Genomic DNA, 18709 nt, shown 5'->3' with positions numbered 1-18709 from the left:
GTTAAGACATCTGCAGCACCACGTTCTGGGAACGGATTCGGGCTCGCCGACGTTCGTCCGGAGGAGAAGGCGTGAGCGAACGCTGCTCTATTTCCTCCTCCTCTGATTGAGAGTGACTTTCAAAGTCCACCATTCCCTCATTGTCGAGGAAGGTGCTCAGAGTCTGTGACTCAAGCTTGATTGTCATTAGACAAAGGAATCGAAAACACAACCAAACGGTTAGCTGTTTAGGTTTCAACCTCAAAGATAAAATGAAGCCAATATTGTCACTCGGTGTCAACAGTCTGATGGGGGTGTTATGAGGCACACATCGGTTGGAGAACCGTTGTTGTGGTACATTTACTTTATGGGTAAAATACCCTTTTATCTAATTTAAAAATAGTTAGTTACTTTAATCCCATTTATTATGGGTAATAAATGTGGTCGCCGCCAGATAAATATCTGGCGGCCAAAATCTATTTTAATTAGCTAGGGTAAGGTTGTTAGATGCAAATGATTACATAAAGGTCAGTTCCCCTTTTGATTTTAAAGCGTTAAGTGCCTTTCTAAGGCTTGCGCATCGATCTGTAAGAAATGAAAGCCTTTCTAAGGTATATCCTCTTGGGCGCGAGTTGCCACTTGGTTCTACGAGCCCCTGAATTCCTTGAACTAGGATTCCTAAAGCTTTAATAGCTTGTACGACTCCCTGAGTTGCTAAACCCCGTTAGTTCAATAAAACTAAGTGACTCTCTGAGTCTGAAAGTCTTCCTCTGACTTTACGAGCGAGGTAGCTCCGCTACAAATAGTATTTCCTGCGAACGAACGGATTCTCAGCAGCTCATCGATGAACGAAAGTGTCCTCGATGAGAAGATTTGGATGGAACGTCTTAGATCCCAATCCTGGGAGTCTTTGAAGACAAACCTTTTATACAAGATGTCTTCCCTGAATCAGAATAGTGCGAGTTGCCTGAGAATTAAGGTTACTAGACACAAATCGACCTGATACCCGGTTCGAAATACTGTGTCATGAAGCAGTTGGCATTGCCTCATGAGCAAGTATTAGCGATCGACAAATTCTTTGCCGATTGCTTAGCAGCGGGCCATTTATGGAAGTCAACCCACTCACATAGCTCTCTGACCTTCTGCGTGCGTAAAGCAACAGGAGGGTGGCGGATTGTGCATGAGTTCAATAACTTGATCTCTGCAACGGGTCGGGCTCAAATACCGATACCACGAAAAAACATAATCATTGATGGTATGTCAAAAAGTACGATCTTTTCGTCAATGGATCTGATGGATAGATTCTATCAGATCCCAATGCGTAAACAGGATCTCCCGTTCACAGAAGTAAGCACCCCAAGCGGAATGCTACGAGAGTGGCTGATTATCCCACAGGGGCTAAGTAATGTCCCTGCGAGATAACAAAGATCTGTAATCAATCTGTTGAGATCGGTGCAGAATTTTGCACCGAGTTATTTTGATGACGTCTTCGTTCGTAGCAGAGCCATAAAAGAAAGTCGGACGTTGTAGTACGCCGTACTCACGTCCGAAAGATCTCACACTTATGCGTAAGCACAAAGTTATGCAAATCACAAGAAGTGGATATTCGCTGCAAGCAAAATACTACTTCTTGGGTGCATCTTGGGTAAAGAAGGTGTGCGCCCTGATCCGAAATATGAAGGCAATCACCGAATGGCCTGTGCCAGCCGATTCAAAGGGACTTCGAAAGTTCCTCGGCTTAGCGGCGTACTTACATAAGTACATCCGCTATCATGCCGAAAAGACAATACATAATTCTTCTACATTCAAGAAAATGTAAAAAGTTCATGAAACGCTGATTGTCAGCGTTCCTTTGAGGGCATTAAGCAAAGCTTGTTTGGAATTCCCAATCCTGGCGATTGCTAGTGGTCTATGACGCCAGCGATTTTGCAATCGGTTGTGCGTAAATGCAATATGATATAGACGGCGCAGAGCGCATTGTCCTCACCATGAAATATGAAGTAGCTAATTTTAGGGTCTATCTCTTGGGAGATAAACCGTTCATCGTAAATACGGACCATGCGTCTTTACGCACGGCTGTAAACAGTTCGCACCTCTCGCAAAGGATGGCGAGAGTGAAGTATAAACCAAGACGACTTAACGTCGTCGCTGATGCCTTTTCGCGCCGGCCCAATTTTGAACAGGCTACGCAAATCAACAGTGAGCATAAGACCACTGTTTTCTCAATAAGTGTACCGTCGTTAACATTACTTGACGACGTTAGATAAGCTTATCAAGAAGATAAGGCTCTTAAAGGGTTGATGGATTACCTTACAGATCCATTCCAATAATCCTAGAAAGATTTTTGACATTGTATCGATCCTCAACAGATCTATATAGAACACGCAATGGTTTGTTTTATTAAACAGCCATTGCTGGCGACACACCTCGTGTCGTCATCCCTACCCCAAAAAATTTGCGATTACGCATTATGTATGAGTCCCTCGATGCACCAAAAAGTGGTCATCGTGTACATGAGGAGACTTATCTCATGATAAGTCGCGCCTTTTACTGGCCACGCCAGTGTGAGTTCGTCCGCAGGTACGTACGTGCTTGCAAATTTTGTCAACGGGTAAAGCCCAGTACCTCGTCCCGTGCTCCATTAAAACCTCTGCTTGTTATGGCAGAGTGTTGGCAAAATCCGTATCTATGGGTGATGTCTTCGGATTCCCCGAAGACAACCAAAAGAATTATTATATTCTCGTTTTCGTTGATCGTTTTAGCAAGATGGTATATTTTTGTGCCGTCCCGGAGTCGATCACAGACAAAGGCTGTGCTCGTGTCTTTGCTGACACGATAGTTCGACTTCATGGGTACCCCGTGAGCTGGTCTCAGATCGAGACCCTTAATTTACAGCGTAAATGTTTCGTGCTTTTGCACATATAACATCTATGGATGTTCTTATGCTGTTCCACAGCTTGAAGTGCTTCTTCTCCTTTCTTACAAGGCTTAGATCAATGGGTTACGGCCTATTAGACGGTACTTATGTGTCGAAGAGCTTGTACGGTAACCAGGCGCGCTAGCACGAGCAGACTTAAAGTCTAATTCAGCGCGTAGCGCTATGGTAACTGCATTTTTCAAAGTAGCAGGGTGGGATTGGAATAATTTCGTCTGAGCAACTTCCTCAGTGAGACCCCCCACAAAGATTGTTTCGGCAATTGCTTCTTGTACCGGGTCTTGATGCATAGATGCAATGAGAGTTCTCAACTCCAGGACATATCCCCCTAGGGCTCGTTTACCCTATCGAGTCGCTATGAGCCGTGATGCATGCGAAAAACCAGATCAGGCGGTGCAAACATGCCGGTGATTTGCTACTTCAGTGAATGCCATGAGGAAAAAAAGCGTCGTTTGTGGACGTGCTGCACGGGAGTGCCCACTCCATCGCTCTACCTCCGAGCTTAAAATTAGCCATAGCCACCTATAGTAGTTCTGTTAAGAAAAGGCAGAGTAAATGGACATTTGCATCTGCTTGATCCAAAAAGGTAGATTTTCTCCCACTTTTCCTCAAATGGCTTCACATTGACAACTAAAAAGCAAGCCTTAGGCTTTGAATCAGGTACAGAGATGTACCGAGTTGGCATAGAAGCCGCAAGGTCTGTCAAAATCAAAGAAGATTCATGTTGCATGAAAACTTCAAGCCTTGCATGCAGGACCTCTGGTCCCTGGGGCATAATGACTCTATATGTTGAAGCCCGAATAAAGCTTTGAGCTGGTCATACGCTATGTGTTGCGCCTCTGAAAGATCTGGAAATGTTTCCATTTCAGTGAAAGCTTAGTCTTATGTAGACTTAGGCGTAGATTGACTACGAGTGCTTCCAGGTGTAGCGGAGAAACGTCGCTCCTTGAGTCAGAAGAAGACTTATAGACTTAAAGAGTTTTTAGTTAGATAGATCTAATTGAGCATATCTTTCTAGATACCTTGCGTAACGGATAACGCAAGGCGTCATCCCTTCTAATGTGAATGCACCTATTTGCATCACATACACAAGGGTTGGTCACAAGTGTGAACCACACCCGAGTAGTGGGTCTAATTACTTTACTAATTTACTGATTATCCCCTTAAGTACACCAAGTGTACTTTACGGGGACTGTGTAACACTACGGCAAATTTAGTTTGTTACACCATTCTCCCCCTTATAGAACGAATTTAGATTTTTAATTCGTCAAAGAGGTGCGAGGAACTGCGAGCTGCTTAACATGCCGTTAGCTCTCTCAGTCCCTCTAGCGACCTGTGCTTCCATACACGGTGCCAAATATGCCACCTAAAAGGGCCACGTTGGTGGGTCGTCTGCGTAGACACCTGCTCAACCTCGCACTAAGCGCACGCACCGCGTTAACACGTCGGCGACGTCCAATGCCTTAGTCGAAACGCCGACAGCTACTGCTGCTGTCGCGTTAACAGGGCTTAAGAAATCACCTCTTTTTAACAGTGAGGATGTTGATCCGTCGCTCATTGTCGACTACAATGAGTCGACACCGTTGCCGTCACCTCATAGTAGTGATGCGGACAACGAATTCATGAGGAAGGATGATGGCGCATTATTGCTCATCCAAACTTCTCTCATGGCTCACAACATGGAAACAGCAACAATTACGAATGATGTCTCGTCGTCTGCGCTGGATAGCGCAGCGACAGGTAACGAGAGCGCTGCCCATAAATGCGCAGCCGCTTTTTCGTTGGGTAAATCCACAACGCCTTATGCTCCGACCATTATCCATAATGGTTCTCACATAAAGCATTTTTAGCCTAAAGCTCTGCCGACGACACTTGAACGTGCTCATTCGGTGTCAAAAGCCAGTCGGTTTGAACGTCGCTATGTGAAGGTGGCATATCACTGATACCTTCTCCATTTAAAATGGCCTCGTTTAAACGGGCCAAGAGCGTCGCTCTTAGAGTGCGGCCTTCTAGACGCTCATAAATATTATGGCGTCTTTAAACCATGGAAGGCTCAGAGAATATCGCTTAGTCATATTTTCCCGATCCCAATTGTGTTGCGTTAAGATGAAACGGTTGACCACCACGAGGCGGAATTCACGCACCGCATTCTTCCGCATTCCGATGCGATGGAACAGCGGTCGCAACAAATTTCTCCCGCTTGCGTGTGAAGGAAATTAGGGGCGGTACTGTACCCTCTATTGCTTCCCATAACGCTGCTTTTGCTAGTCCATTTGAGACTAGGGCAGCAGGCGCAGCTGGTGCTCCTTTTCATTGGCAATTATTAAGTCGGGCAGATCAATACGAAGGGTATCGATCGGTTCCCAAGAGTCGTCACACTTCGGGTAACCTCTCCATTGGACGAGGACCTGATACCATTGCCCCACGGAGCGGTGGGCAAGCAAGCTACTAACAAGAAAGCGTTGATTCCCACCCGCCTCCATTAGTGCAGGCGGCGCCTGATAGGAGCGGCGATCTCGCCATCCTAGTCGTGGCTGCCTTACCTTCTTCCGTTCAGTCGCCGGCGTCAAGCGGTGCTAAACGACGTATTGTGAATCTCGACAGTCAAGTCTTGCAACTGACCTCGGATCTTTATGATGTCTGAGCGAAGGTTCGTCAGCGTTATGAACACCTGAAAACTCGCTTGGACCTTCTGGGTAAGATAATAAGGAGGGATCCGCGTTACTTGCGTGATCTCCCTCACTCTCCGAGTCCTACTCGTGGTGGGAGGAGTCGGTCGGCTGATAGTTTTCCGCGGTCTCCGTCTCCCTGACCCGAACGACGCTCGACTCACAGTCGGCGTCATCATCGGTCTCCTTAGACGGATCGGGGTATGTTACCTCATTTGGGTCTACATACCGTTTAGACGACCCATGTAAAATACGGAATGCATCTTTATATACGGGAGAAAGGTGAGCCTATAATTAAGGTCTCCATCCTCTTCTACCTAGTAAAGAGCCCAATTAAACGCGGCAACAACTTCGTAGTAACTCCATGTAGTACAGAAATTGCTTTTTTGGGTAGGGTAGCAGAACTTAATAGTACTTTGCCACCCACTCTAAAGCGTTCAATATTTTTGCGACCATTTCGGTCCGCATATTTTTTTGTTTGTCCGGTGCGTTTGCATTTGCGACACGGACTTTACGTGTGATGGCTAGTCGCTCATCCACCAAGCGTTGAACCTTACTCACGCTTTTAGCATCAAACTTGTGTATGATACCGCCAACAGGTCGGTCATAAGGCGTAGTTTTATTGACTACTGCCAATTTGACAGGGTCACTAGGGCAAGTATCTGTCTTTGAGATGATACCTTCATGGTCATCGTCATATGGACGAAACTATGTACTTCTTTCGCACCGAGCATAGTTAAGGCCTTCCCACTAAGACTCGGGCTGCGCACAAACGAGACTGGCATCCGAGAACGGCGTAGTCTATGTATAAGAAATAGTGTGTCACCAGTACTAGCGTGGACTGTTATTTATTGCGAACTCCACAAAAAACAATTGCTTGCTTCATTTTATTGAAGTTGTCATAGCTCGTAAGATATTCGCCACGACCCGATTGGCACGTTTTGTTTGGCCTTCGGTCTGGGGATGATCTGCGGTCGACATGTGGGGCTTGCTACTTAGCAGTTCGAACACATTTCGCCATCCCGTGTCGTCGGTATACACGATCCAGGAACAAGAGAGCTGCCTCCTTGCCTGTGATCGATGTCTTACATGGTGCTAAATGCACAATTTTGCTCAGTCTGTCTAGAAAGACGACGAGCCCGTCCGACCCTTATGATCGGGCAACATGCGAAACATGAAGTTTAGACTTACTGACTTCCAACAGTTGGTTGGAATCGGTAGCGGCTTCAGTGGCGCACTGCTGGACGATGCAGGCTATATGTGCTGACACTGCTCGCATAAGCGAATATAGATGGCCACCCATCTACATAGGTGTCGCCACCAAAATTCCTCTGACACTCGTAAGAATGCCTTTTCACGGCCCACATGCCCTTTTGATGGCGCATCATGAGACTCGTGAAGGACTATCAGCTTAATACCTGTGTCATCAGGCACAAAGATTCTCAAGGGATCACAAGGATACAGCTGATGCCACAACAGGCCATCACTGTAGCTAAAATAGCTTTCAGGTGCAACGGAAGGGTCACATTTCGTCCTTTCGTCCACCAAAGTGATCCAACAGCAGGCGATAATGGTCGTCCTGACTGTAGCTCTCTTCTATTTCAAAGGCCAATGAGCTTGTCACGTGGTATGCCTTCATGGCTGCCAATCTTGACGGCTGAATTTGTGCTTTCGCACTAGACACACTTTCCTGGTGTCTTACCTCGAAGTCTTGTCTGCGCGATAAAGCGTCAGCCAAGATATTCGACTTACCCGGCTTGTATTCAACTTTGAAATTAAATTTAGAGAAGAATGATAGCCATCTGTCATTCTAGGCAAGAGGTGCGGTGAGTTTATTGCGGTCCGCAGTGATGCGTGATCCCTATAAACCACATATAGTTCGGTGCCCAATAGGTGCACACGAAACTGAAACATGAGTATACTTTATTGAAAATAGCTCTTTGCATGCACAGGGTAATTCAGTTCCGCGGCTTTTTAGAAGCCGGGACTGGTAAGAGATGACACGGGCAACGCCGTCGTCATCCTTCTGCATTTGCACGCCGCCGATTGCAAATTACTTGCATCGCAGACGACGCCAAAGGGCTTATCCGCGTCAGGCAATGCCAAGATCGGTGCCTCCACAAGAGACTGCTTCACTGATGTGAACCCATCTTATTGTTCTTTTAGCCAAACCCATTCTGTGTCCGTTTCTTAGGAGATCAAAAAATGTTTTAGTTTGCTCAGCGTTATTCTTGCTACACGTATGCAAGTAATTAGCGAGTCCCATAAATTGGCGCAAATCCTTCGCATGCCGTGGGACTGGCCATTCCATTAACAATTTTACCTTGTCTGGGTCTGCTCGTACGCCATGTGTACCTACGATTCAACCTAGCACAGGTATCTCAGGGACCCTTATGACGCACTTTTGGAAGTTGGCGCACAATTGGGCGTCCTTCAAAGTCTGCAATACAGCGTCGAAATGGATTTTGTGCGACTCAATTCCTCTTAGCCCGTCTTCAGCCTATTATGCACGAATACATTGTCGAAGTAATGGGGCGCGTAGGCACGGTGCTGACGCATCACGTGAGCCACCACCCAGTTGAATGTCGCTGGTGCGCTTTTCAAACCTTGGGGCATCACAAGCCACTCCCAAAGCATACCGCTTAGAGTGCTTACTTTCTTTTTGGCTACATCGGACTCTCTCACGAGTACGTGATAGTAGCCATCCTTCAAATCCAACGCGGAAAAGATAGTTGAATTTCCCATGGAGTTCAACAAGACATCTTTCCGCGGGATTGGCGTTTGCGCCGGTATAGTCGCCGTGCTCAGCTTATTGTAAGCATGAACCACGCGCCATCCACCTGTGGCTTTACGCATACAAAAGGTCTGGCTGCAGTGAGGCGATTTCTCTCACGCACATGTCCCGCCTTAGCTCGCTTGTTAAAAAACTCATTGATATAATCGGCTTGTTCTTTCGGCAACGGCCATTGCCTGGTCACACAATACTTGCTGCCAAATTCGACGTCTTTCTCGTACCCTATGCCGCTATCTGCTGGTAGGCGGCTCGGAACTTCTTCTGGGAACACATCGCAATGTTTCTACAGAACCTCAAAGAACGGACTATCTCTCAGTGCATCCCAGCCTTGAGCAGTGAACCATTTCTTTTTGTCCGTTTCTGGGACGCTCTCGTCCATTGTGGACGACGAGCAACAGTCCACCAAGTTCTCTTTTGGAGCTTGTGTGACTATTTCGTGGATCTTTGCTTCCGTAAATTCAACAAGGAATATATCCTCCAACATCTCCGGGGGATTTACTATCTCCTTGGCAGATTTAAAGACTTGCCGGAGCACCTCAACTGAGGTTGCCTTCGCATTTTCGTCTTTGACGCCTCGAATACCTCGATCGAAGGCCTGTCTTCTTCATTAGAGACTGATCCAAAGGTCACTCGTTTAGACGTGCCTTAGATCGTCCTAATCTGTCGGGTAATCGTTCTTCGAGTCACCACGACCTTTTGCTGGGAAGCGGGTGCCGTTGCACTCCTGGCTGACGCACTTCTTCCAGCCGCACCAGGCTCTAGGCACTGTGCCGGTTTATTCGATGCATGACTTTAGTCACCTCGCCGTCTACTGCCACAGGCTCTCGGCTCTGTGCAGAACATTCGGACACATGACTACTTGTCATCGTCCTTTTCGGCTACCCCAGTCTCCATGAGCTGGGTAGGAATTGGTGACGTTCGACATCCCGTCAACGCACCCTCAACTGTGTTCGGCATGACATCAGTTGCATACGCCTCTCCCTGGAGCACAACCTTTCCGGCGTCCTGCGTAAAGTTCGCAACTGTTCGTGTACGCCAGTCTATCCATGGTTGGTAGTATGCCAACCATGGCATGCCTAGGATGAGGTCATACGGACTCTCCATTCCTAGCACTATGAACTTCTCTTTACAAGAGAAGTCATTAAAGCTAAAGGCGAGTTCTACCTGAACTCCTTCAGACTTAATGAGCGCGCCGTTCGCTAAACGAACGTCGCCTCTTCTCGCTTGCCATCCTGGCAAAGCGACTCAAATATAGCCGGTCTCTTTCTTAGAACCGCGAGTTTCACAAAATTTTGTGATGCTCCCGAATCCACTAGGAGAGTCATCACCTGGTCACAGCCTCTTACATGAGCGCTATAGACCAGCAGGGTTGACGTCCGAAATTTCGAGACCTCAGGGTCTATGCTACCCATTGTTCCACACCTCTGAACTTAGGGGTAGCTTCAGAGTCCGCGTCAGTATGGCATCCCGCCCGTACTGCGCTTCTGCATTTTCCGACCCCTTAGTGGTCGATGCAGAACTCATGCGTTTCGCACGCTGGTTCTTGCCATCGCCCTTTGGGTAGGAGTCCTCTTGCTGGACATCTTTGCCCCACCAGAGACCCTGGCATAGCAGCGAGCCATCATATGCCCGCCTTGTCGCATTTATAACAGACCACGTCTGCATTGACCAACTCCATGGGAGTGGCATCTGTCCTCTCGGCTGACGGCTTATATTAAGCTGTCGCCGAGGCACTGTTGTTGAATTACTCCTCAACTAAGGCAATTTGGATTGCCTCTTCCATCGTCGACGGCACCTTTCTGAAAAGGGCCTGTCGCGATGGGCCATGCCGTAGTCCGTTCATGAACGTGGGCACCTAAATGTGCTCCGGAATCGGACCTACGGTTATGGACGCCGACAGCGAGCGCATCTCTTGCACATTCTCGTGCAGAGGTCGCTTCGCCTGTCGCGCTTTAAAGAAGCGCACCAGAAGCAAGACTTCGTTGTTCGGCACATGGCGCGAATCTTTTCTTTAAAGACCGCCCATGAAGGGAACGCCTTTCTGTCCGCCACAAGCACCGAGTAAGCCCACGATGAAGCCTTACCGCGCAGATGCGACATAGCGTAAGACACCATCCGGCTGTCGTCCGCGAAGAGCTGCGCGACACCACATTGCTCCCCGGCTAAAAGCCAGTGGACAATCGTGTGCGCTGCAGTTCCATCGAACTTGGACGGGTCCATCCGAATGGGCCTCGGCTGATGCGGCCGGGCAGAGAGCATCTCAACAGTCCTGTTGAGAGCCTCGCTCCGAGCCTGCTCTTGCCTCAGCTCATCGTGAGTCTGAGTGACGGACTCCGCCGCAGTATGGCCCTTGCCAGGAGCCTGGCCAGGGCTTGTTCACCAAGTCCTTGCGCCATATGCCCTGCCACCTCCCGATGATGTTCGGAGAGGTGGGGTAATGAGCCCAATCAATATTGAGGCTCATCCTCACGTACACATGCAGAGATGCGGGTCGTGGGAAGGATTTCAAGTGCTACCAAGTGTAGGCGGGCATGTCGTTATGCGGCACGCTCTACTTAGATACACACCCTAGCACAGCGAGGAAGCAGTTTAACCAGCTTCTCTTGCGTCCAGTAAGGTAGTTGTGGTGGGCGCGTTAGCGACCTCACCCAACAGACTAAGTATTCTGATTAAGTGGCGTAACGGGAGAAGTAAGCCGGCTCCTCGTGCGCACTTACCAAGTAGGAAGTAGTTTTCAGACTGATTTATGTTTAATCTTAATAAATATAAATACCTATTTTTACCAATCAACATGTCATATCTATAGATAACACTTAATATGTATTGTGAGCGTATCTCATCTTTCTAGATACCTCGCGTAAAGGATGACGCTAGCCGTCACCACCATCCTAATGTGAATGCACCCATGTGCATCACATACACAAGGGTAAGTCACAAATGTGCACCACGCCCGAGTGCTGAGTTTAATTACGTTAATTTAGTGGTTGATTATCCCCGTTAAGTACACCATGTGTACTTATCGGGGACTGTGTAACAGTAGGGCTAATTTAGCCCGTTACAAGTTCAGTCCCGGTACGATGGAAATTCGTCCGCAATCCAGTACGGTACTGCGGCAAACCAGAGCTAGAGACTGTAGACGACGGACCATAATAGTTCGACATGCGCTTATGATAAACACTGCTCGATCCGCACAGGTGACTTCAAATAGTATCATGAAATTATTGACTTACGTTGCCGTCGAGCGAAGAGAAGCAGCTCCGTTCACGGCTCGATAGTCAATGAGGGAGGTGGTTCGAGTGGCATAACTAGCAATTACTATGCTGTGTATTCTTATTTGAATTATAAATCATCAAAATTCCTGTTTTTTTTAATTTTTACAAAAATAAGCTTTTCTAAAGAAATTTATGTCGCGACAATTTATCTAAACTCTTTAAGTATAAGTTTGTACATGTAGCAGTGGCCTAATAATATTATACTTCTCTATCGTTTTCTCTTATAGGAACATGATATTAATAATTTCTCCAACAGAAAACAATATTTGTAACGGTAACACAAGTTACATTTTACGACTCGCTGAATTGTTATACTTGCTATTTCGTTAGTTTTGAGTGACTCATAAAGTCTTTAACTCTTCCTCTGACTTAAGGAGCGACGGCTATGCTTCATGCTCGGTTGTATGGAAGGTTAATTAATCATTAAAGGCCATATTCAAATAAAGGTTGCTCTTTCAGTGGTTTCAGAATAGAATCAAATTAACTCTTAATCGCGTGGGTATCGAACCATCCATGATACATCTGCGCGGTTTCCACAAAGTGCTATTGAGTGTGACGGGATTACATAGCGTAAACTGAAGAGCGTGACAGCTATAAAAACAAATGACGAGCCTTTGGCGTTTTAACTGACAAAGGCTTTGCGTTGTTGCTTTGGCTGTACCGGTTGTCCACCCAACTTTCGATTGCACTAAGATCAACTAACTAAACGTAAGCAGCCTATCTTCAGCTGTAGCGAGCATGAGAATTACAAGGTGTCACTGTTAGAATAGCTCTAAGATCTGTAGAAACGCTTCTTTATATTGAAACAATTGAGATTCATGTTGCGAAGAATAATTAGATGATGACAAATATTGAACGATCAAAGAAATTCACAACGTGTAAGCAACGAGAATGGCATTTTAAGAGCTAAACGCAGTATGTATTATCAGCGACCACAAAGGTGTTGCGCGGCTTAGTTTGACATGGCTAAAACGATTGAAATGCCACAGCCTTGAAAACTCTGGCTAATGGTCCTTGTCAAGGAAAAAGATCCTTATGCACGCAAGAAGCGCAATTGTTGTTGCACGTAATCGTTACCGGATCCTTCAGGCGAAACAAGGCCGGACTTGTGATACGAAGTTGGAGGATGAGAGATACCGGGGGTTTTGTCAGAAGGAGGTTTCGCAAAAGGGTCTTTTGGAGCCTCTGTGGCGGGACCCTCGATTTTTGGAGCATCCGTGGTGGGACCCTCGGTCTTTGGAGCCTCCGTGGCGGAACCATCGGTTTTAGGAGCCTCCGTGACGGGACCCTCGGGTTTTGGAGCGTCCGTAACGGGACCCTCGATTTTTGGAGCCTCCGTAACGGGACCCTCGATTTTTGGAGCCTCCGTGGCGAGACCATCGGTTGTTGGAGTTACTGGCTTTTCCTCGTCTTTCGAGCCCTCCATGGAGGGGCCCCCAAGTTCAGGGGCTTCTGTAACGGGGCCGTTGGATTTGGGGGCATCCGGAATGGGAACATTGTTGCCAGGAACGGGAGTACCGGGAGTGTCGCTCTCACCATTGGGATTTGGAGAAGATGTGCTCATTGGATAATTGTACGCGAGCGTTGGACAGGGAGTCTCATTATCGGTCGAAGGTGGTTTCGAATCTTCGTCACCGCCGGTGGTAGGAATGTTGTCTACAGAAGGATCATCTTCCTTTGAAGGAGACTCGTAAGGAGGATAGTTGTAAGGTAGAGTGGGACACGGCGTGTTAATATCCGGGTGATCAGAGTTCGGAGGGGTCGCGGTCGGATCATTCGCGGTCGGAGGGGTCGCAGGCGGAGGGGATTCACCAGTGGGAGGGGTCGCGGGCGGAGGGGATTGACCTGGAGGGGACTGACCTGGAGGGGACTGACCTGGAGGGGACTGACCTGGAGGGGACTGACCTGGAGGGGACTGACCTGGAGGGGACTGACCTGGAGGGGACTGACCTGGAGGGGACTGACCGGAGGGGACTGACCTGGAGGGGACTGACCTGGAGGAGACTGACCTGGAGCAAATAGACCAGTCGGAGGGGTCGAGGTCGGAGCGATGGCGGTCGGAGGGGTCCCAGACGGAGCGTTTCCAGTCGGAGGGGTCCCAGACGGAGGGGATTGTCCAGTCGGAGGGGATTGACCTGGAGGGGATGGAACGGTCGGACCGGTCGGAGGGGTCGCGGCCGGATCGTTCGCGGTCGGAGGGGTCCCAGACGGAGGGGATTGTCCAGTCGGAGGGGTCGCGGCCGGAGGGGATTGACCTGGAGGATATTGCCCTGGAGGAGTTAAGCCTGGAGGGGACGGAACGGTCGGAACGGTCGGAGGGGTCGCGGTCGGATCGTTCGCGGTCGGAGGGGTCTCAGGCGGAGGGGATTGACCAGTGGGAGGGGTTGCGGGCGGAGGGGATTGACCTGGAGGGGATTGACCTGGAGGGGATTGACCTGGAGGGGATTGACCTGGAGGGGACTGACCTGGAGGAGACTGACCTGGAGGAGACTGACCTGGAGGTGATGGACCGGTCGGAGGGGACGAAGAGGGGACACCGGGTGGAGGGCTGCCAGCAGGATTGCTCGGATCTACTGGTGGGAAGATAGTAGCCGTGGGATTGGTTGGGACCGATGGCGCCTCAGTCGGGTAGTTGTAAGGTAGAGTAGGGCATGGAGTGTTCTCCTCTGGGTTTGGCGTTCCAACAGGGGGGATACCGGACGGAGGGGCATTCGGACCAGAAGGCGATTCCTCAGGAGGGCTGCTAATCGGAGGATTTTTAACGTCTGGTGTCGAAGGAATATTTTCTCCGGTGTGAGAGCCTGACGGTTTCTGAGAAGAGTCGTCATCCTGCTGAGTAGGATTGGGAGGACCAGACTCCGTTGGGTTGCCATCAGGGGCAGGAGGTGTTGACGCAGGGGGAGAATTAGCCGTGGGAGTAGTAGGCGTTGGTGGCGAGGATGCTTCGTCTTTAGGTTTATCCGATGGTCCCGGAGACGGGTAGTTGTAAGACAGAGTAGGACACGGGGTGTTCTCATCTAAGTTTGGGGAATTACTTGGGTCGTTTTTCGACATAGGAACTTCCACCGGAGGACTGGGGGGAGAACTTGGTGTTTGGTCAGGCGTAGGGGGATTATTGTTGCCCGTGGGAGTTGAATTCGAGTCAGGATTTGTTGGCATTGGCGTTGATAATGGCGAAGATGGTAATGTCGGCGGAGTCGTTTTCATGCCGTCTTGGTCGTCATTTTGACGGTTTGATCCACTTCCCGTGCCACTTGGCGTATAGGGATTTTCGTTCGGAAATGAGATACCGCCTCCTCCTCCACCCAATACGACTTGGGTAGCTACGGCTGCTAACAAAATGGTTGTACAAACCTTCATAGTGGTTGTTTGTTGTTGATGAAAAGCAAACTGTTGAGAAGACTCAGAAACTTAGACTGGAATCTCCTGTCGGGTACACGAAGAATTATTCGCAGTCGAGAGGAAATTGGAAAATGAATATATTAATAACGAGCTTTAGCGACTTCCTATTCATACAAGCATACGTTTTCACGCATCCAAGGCTTATCCTCATAGAAAATTGCTGTACTCCTTTACAACTCCGTATGCCCACCCCATCTTTTGCGCGTGCGAGACCACGTGTAGCGCTGAGCCTTTCCCGCTAGCTTCCCCTGTCGCGGACCATATGTTCACCAATTGATTTTCTATAGACGCCTTAGAACAAGGAATTTTTTGGAATATGCGAAAAGTAGGTACCGCCAGAAAAAATGTATTATTACCCAGCATAAGATGAACATGCGGTAACAGGCCCTTGGATTTTCTACTATAAAGCGAATTCGTCGACCGCGCTTACTTCGGAGTCCGATTTTTCTTTGTTTTAAAAGCGAGACATTTTTGTTAATGCTCGTTGTTATTAGCGTCTATCCATGAAATCGTTTTCTCGTGCTGGCAGCAATCAAACAATCTAAACTAGAGAGCACTTTCTAATTTGTCATAGAAAAGGATAGAAATTGCTGGATGCGAATCCAAATATTAAAGCTCAGACCACGTTCTCACGTTTGACAACCCGCTGCGATACGCCACTACACAAAACTAGGCACCCGATCACTTTAAACTCGTCCAAATAAATGTCGTCTTTTGGCGGGATCACGACGGGTTGAAAGCTGGCTTTGGCACAGTATCATAAAACGAAGGTTGTGGCGCTTTCAGTGGTCACTCGAAGCACAAGTGTTGATATTTGTGGATATACTCTCGGCGAACGACTACGTTAGAATAAATCTACATTTTTGTCCTTTTTAACCTACCTATTGCTCTTTACACGGACTGCGATCATGAGGTAGTTGCATCCAGCACATTACAACCATAATAGTTAAAATTATTGTGATGCACGTCACCTCCGTTAGCTTAGCGCATCTCACGACGACAGAGAGAAACGGGCAAACCTGATAAGGTTGCTGTGCTTTTCACTTTTCCAGATATAAATTTTGCTCTACAATTCGTAGAAAGCAGTTGTTTAATTTAAGATTCTTGTACGGGCGCGATTTGGCGAACAGATCGAGCGATTTCGGCGAGATGCAAGCGCTTCTGATTCTTGCAATACCAGATGAGCGCCGAGCAAAAAGAGAGAGTAGCTCGGAACTTCCCCAAGAGTTGTGAATGAGGTCATCTTCATCTATGGCTGCCCGAAACAAATCGTTTCGTGACGTGCGGATGGGAGTCGATGAGGTTTTGCCGAAGGATTTGGTTAAGCGAAAAACGTTTTTGCATTTGACCAGAACAGTCGCCTCCTTTGGATTTAAATAGACCGAGGACGCCATTGACAACGCGTCTTTCTTTGTCAGTAAGTATTTAGTTGGCAATCCGACATGTAACCAGAATTTGCCCCAACCGCGACGTTGCTCACCTCCGTCGCAATCACTTCGGATGCCCCGGCATGGACTCTCTTACCCGTGACGGCATAGACGCAGCCATCTGAGCTCATAGCGTCGTGTATCCTCATTCGGACACGCAGTCCTTAAAATTAACGCGATAGCCTGCTCGTCGTAGCTTAGTCGCCGGTGTGAGACCATTAGCTCCTTGGGCCAGTCCGCGCAGTAAGCAACTGCAGCTGGGCATTAATAGAGTACAAGATAGCTTCGCGAATTGTGTGAAAAGCACGCTGAGAGAGTCACCTGCGGTGGTTATTTCGTACCTCTGATGTGGGGCCAACGACACCAGATCCTATCATCATGCACCTAAATAGCGCGCTTACCGTCATTGACACCACATAACGCACAAGATGAATTTATGTCTGTGACGACAAAAATTGGATTGAAGTCGGGGAGCTATGTGTTGATCGTGCAAATGAGGATGTCGAGGTTTGATACGACCACAAATTGCACCATTATTTCGACGATAGACAGTAACGACAGAATCGTAGTCAGGTGTAAATACAAGCAAATGAGCTATGGAAAATTTGGCCAAAGATCAAGTAAAATAACTTGAGGATTAAGTAAGATAAAATGTTGGTTTTGAATGTTGAAGAAATTACACTTATCGATGGTATGTAAAATGTTTCTTCTTGACTTGATCCTGCGCAGCTGGTTGGAGCTCGTCCAAACGATTAGAAAGCGTTGCTGATGGCCAGAAAAGAAAAGCTTACCATTGATTTCAAAGGGTATGTGAACAATCTAATTTAACGTTAGATTTCCTGTAACGGCGCACTGTCACGCGGTCCAGTTACATAAGTATTATTTACTTTAAGAGGAATAATTAATATTATTTCTTTTGAGAGGAAATGAAATAGAAATACAAAATTATTATTTTTATTACTTTTGACTTAAATAGTTCCTATAGTTTCCAAATTGGGTAATATTGATGCAATAAGACATTACGTAACGGGGTGTATCGTTTCATGAAATTAGCACTTAAAGGTTGTTGATTAATATATTATCTAAAAGGTAAATAATATTTGGAGAATATTACTTTACAAAGTAATATTCTAAAGGCTTATCCATTGGTAGATATATACCATTATATCTACTTTTTCCGCGGTCCAGTCAGCGCTGGACACGCGCAATGAGAAAGACAGACAAGACTTTTAGTACATATTTTTTTGTAGGCGGGCACGTCCTAATGCGGCCACGCTCTACTTAGACACACACGCTAGCACAGAAGAAGCGGTTAAACCTGCTTCTCTTGCGTGCAGTGAGGTAGTTGTTGCGGGAGCGCAAGCGACCTCACCCAACAAACTAAGTACTCTGGTTAAGTGTCGTCACGGAAGCGGTAATCCGTCTCCTCGTGCGCACTTACCAAGTAGGAAGTAGTTTTCAGACTGATATACATTAAATAGAATTAAATACAAATACCTGTTTTTACCAATTAAAATGTTATCTCTTAGATAACATTGAATATGTATTGCGAGCATTTCTTTCTAGATACCTCGCGTAGCGGATTACGCTAGCCGTCATCACGGATGACGCTGGGCGTCATCCATCCTAATGTGAATGCACCCATGTGCATCACATACACAAGGGTTGGTCACAAATGTGCACCACACCCGAGTGCTGGGTCTAATTACTATTATTTAGTAATTGGCCATCCCCTTAAGAACACCAAGTGTACTTAACGGGGACTGTGTAACGTTAGGGCAACTTAAGCCCGTTACACCATCCTTCTCTTTAAGAACGAATCTACATTTTTAAAGTCGTCAAAGAGGAGAGAGGAACTGCGAGCAGCTTTACGCGCCGCTAGTTCACTCGATCACTCTAGCGCACGTGTTTCCATACACGGCGCCCAAGATGCCACCTAAAAGGGGCCACGTTGGTGGGTCGTCTGCGAAGACGCCCACTCAACCTCGCACTAAGCGCACGCGCCGCGTTAATTCGCCGGCCGCGTCTAATGCCTTAGTCGGAACGCCGACAGCCACTGCGGCTGTCGCGTTAACAGGGCTAAAGGATCCATCCCACTTTAACAGTGAGGATGTTGATCCGTCGCTCATTGTCGACTACAATGAGTCGACACCGTTGCCGTCACCTCATAGTAGTGATGCGGACAACGAGCTCATGAGGAGTGATGATGCGGCATTATTGCCCATCCAAAC

The 18709-nt window shown here is 47.7% G+C and overlaps 2 protein-coding genes across 2 annotated transcripts; both read right to left on the bottom strand.

The window, feature by feature from the left end:
- Positions 1-12682: 12682 nt before the first annotated feature.
- Positions 12683-15009, bottom strand: CCR75_009618 (uncharacterized protein; the record flags this gene model as incomplete). Its single annotated transcript, XM_067967657.1, has 2 exons — positions 12683-13549; positions 13600-15009. The coding sequence occupies 2 exons, from the start codon at positions 15007-15009 to the stop codon at positions 12683-12685; spliced, it is 2277 nt and encodes a 758-aa protein (XP_067818777.1).
- Positions 15010-16091: 1082 nt separating this feature from the next.
- Positions 16092-16445, bottom strand: CCR75_009619 (uncharacterized protein; the record flags this gene model as incomplete). The annotated part of the gene is made up of 1 exon (XM_067967658.1): positions 16092-16445. One exon carries the CDS (start codon positions 16443-16445, stop codon positions 16092-16094), a length of 354 nt encoding a protein of 117 aa, XP_067818776.1.
- Between the last annotated feature and the right edge of the window lie 2264 nt (positions 16446-18709).

This window comes from Bremia lactucae, linkage group LG13 (assembly GCF_004359215.1).
Source record: "Bremia lactucae strain SF5 linkage group LG13, whole genome shotgun sequence".
Taxonomy (NCBI): Eukaryota; Oomycota; class Peronosporomycetes; order Peronosporales; family Peronosporaceae; genus Bremia; species Bremia lactucae.
This window is presented reverse-complemented; position numbering and strand designations above follow the sequence as displayed.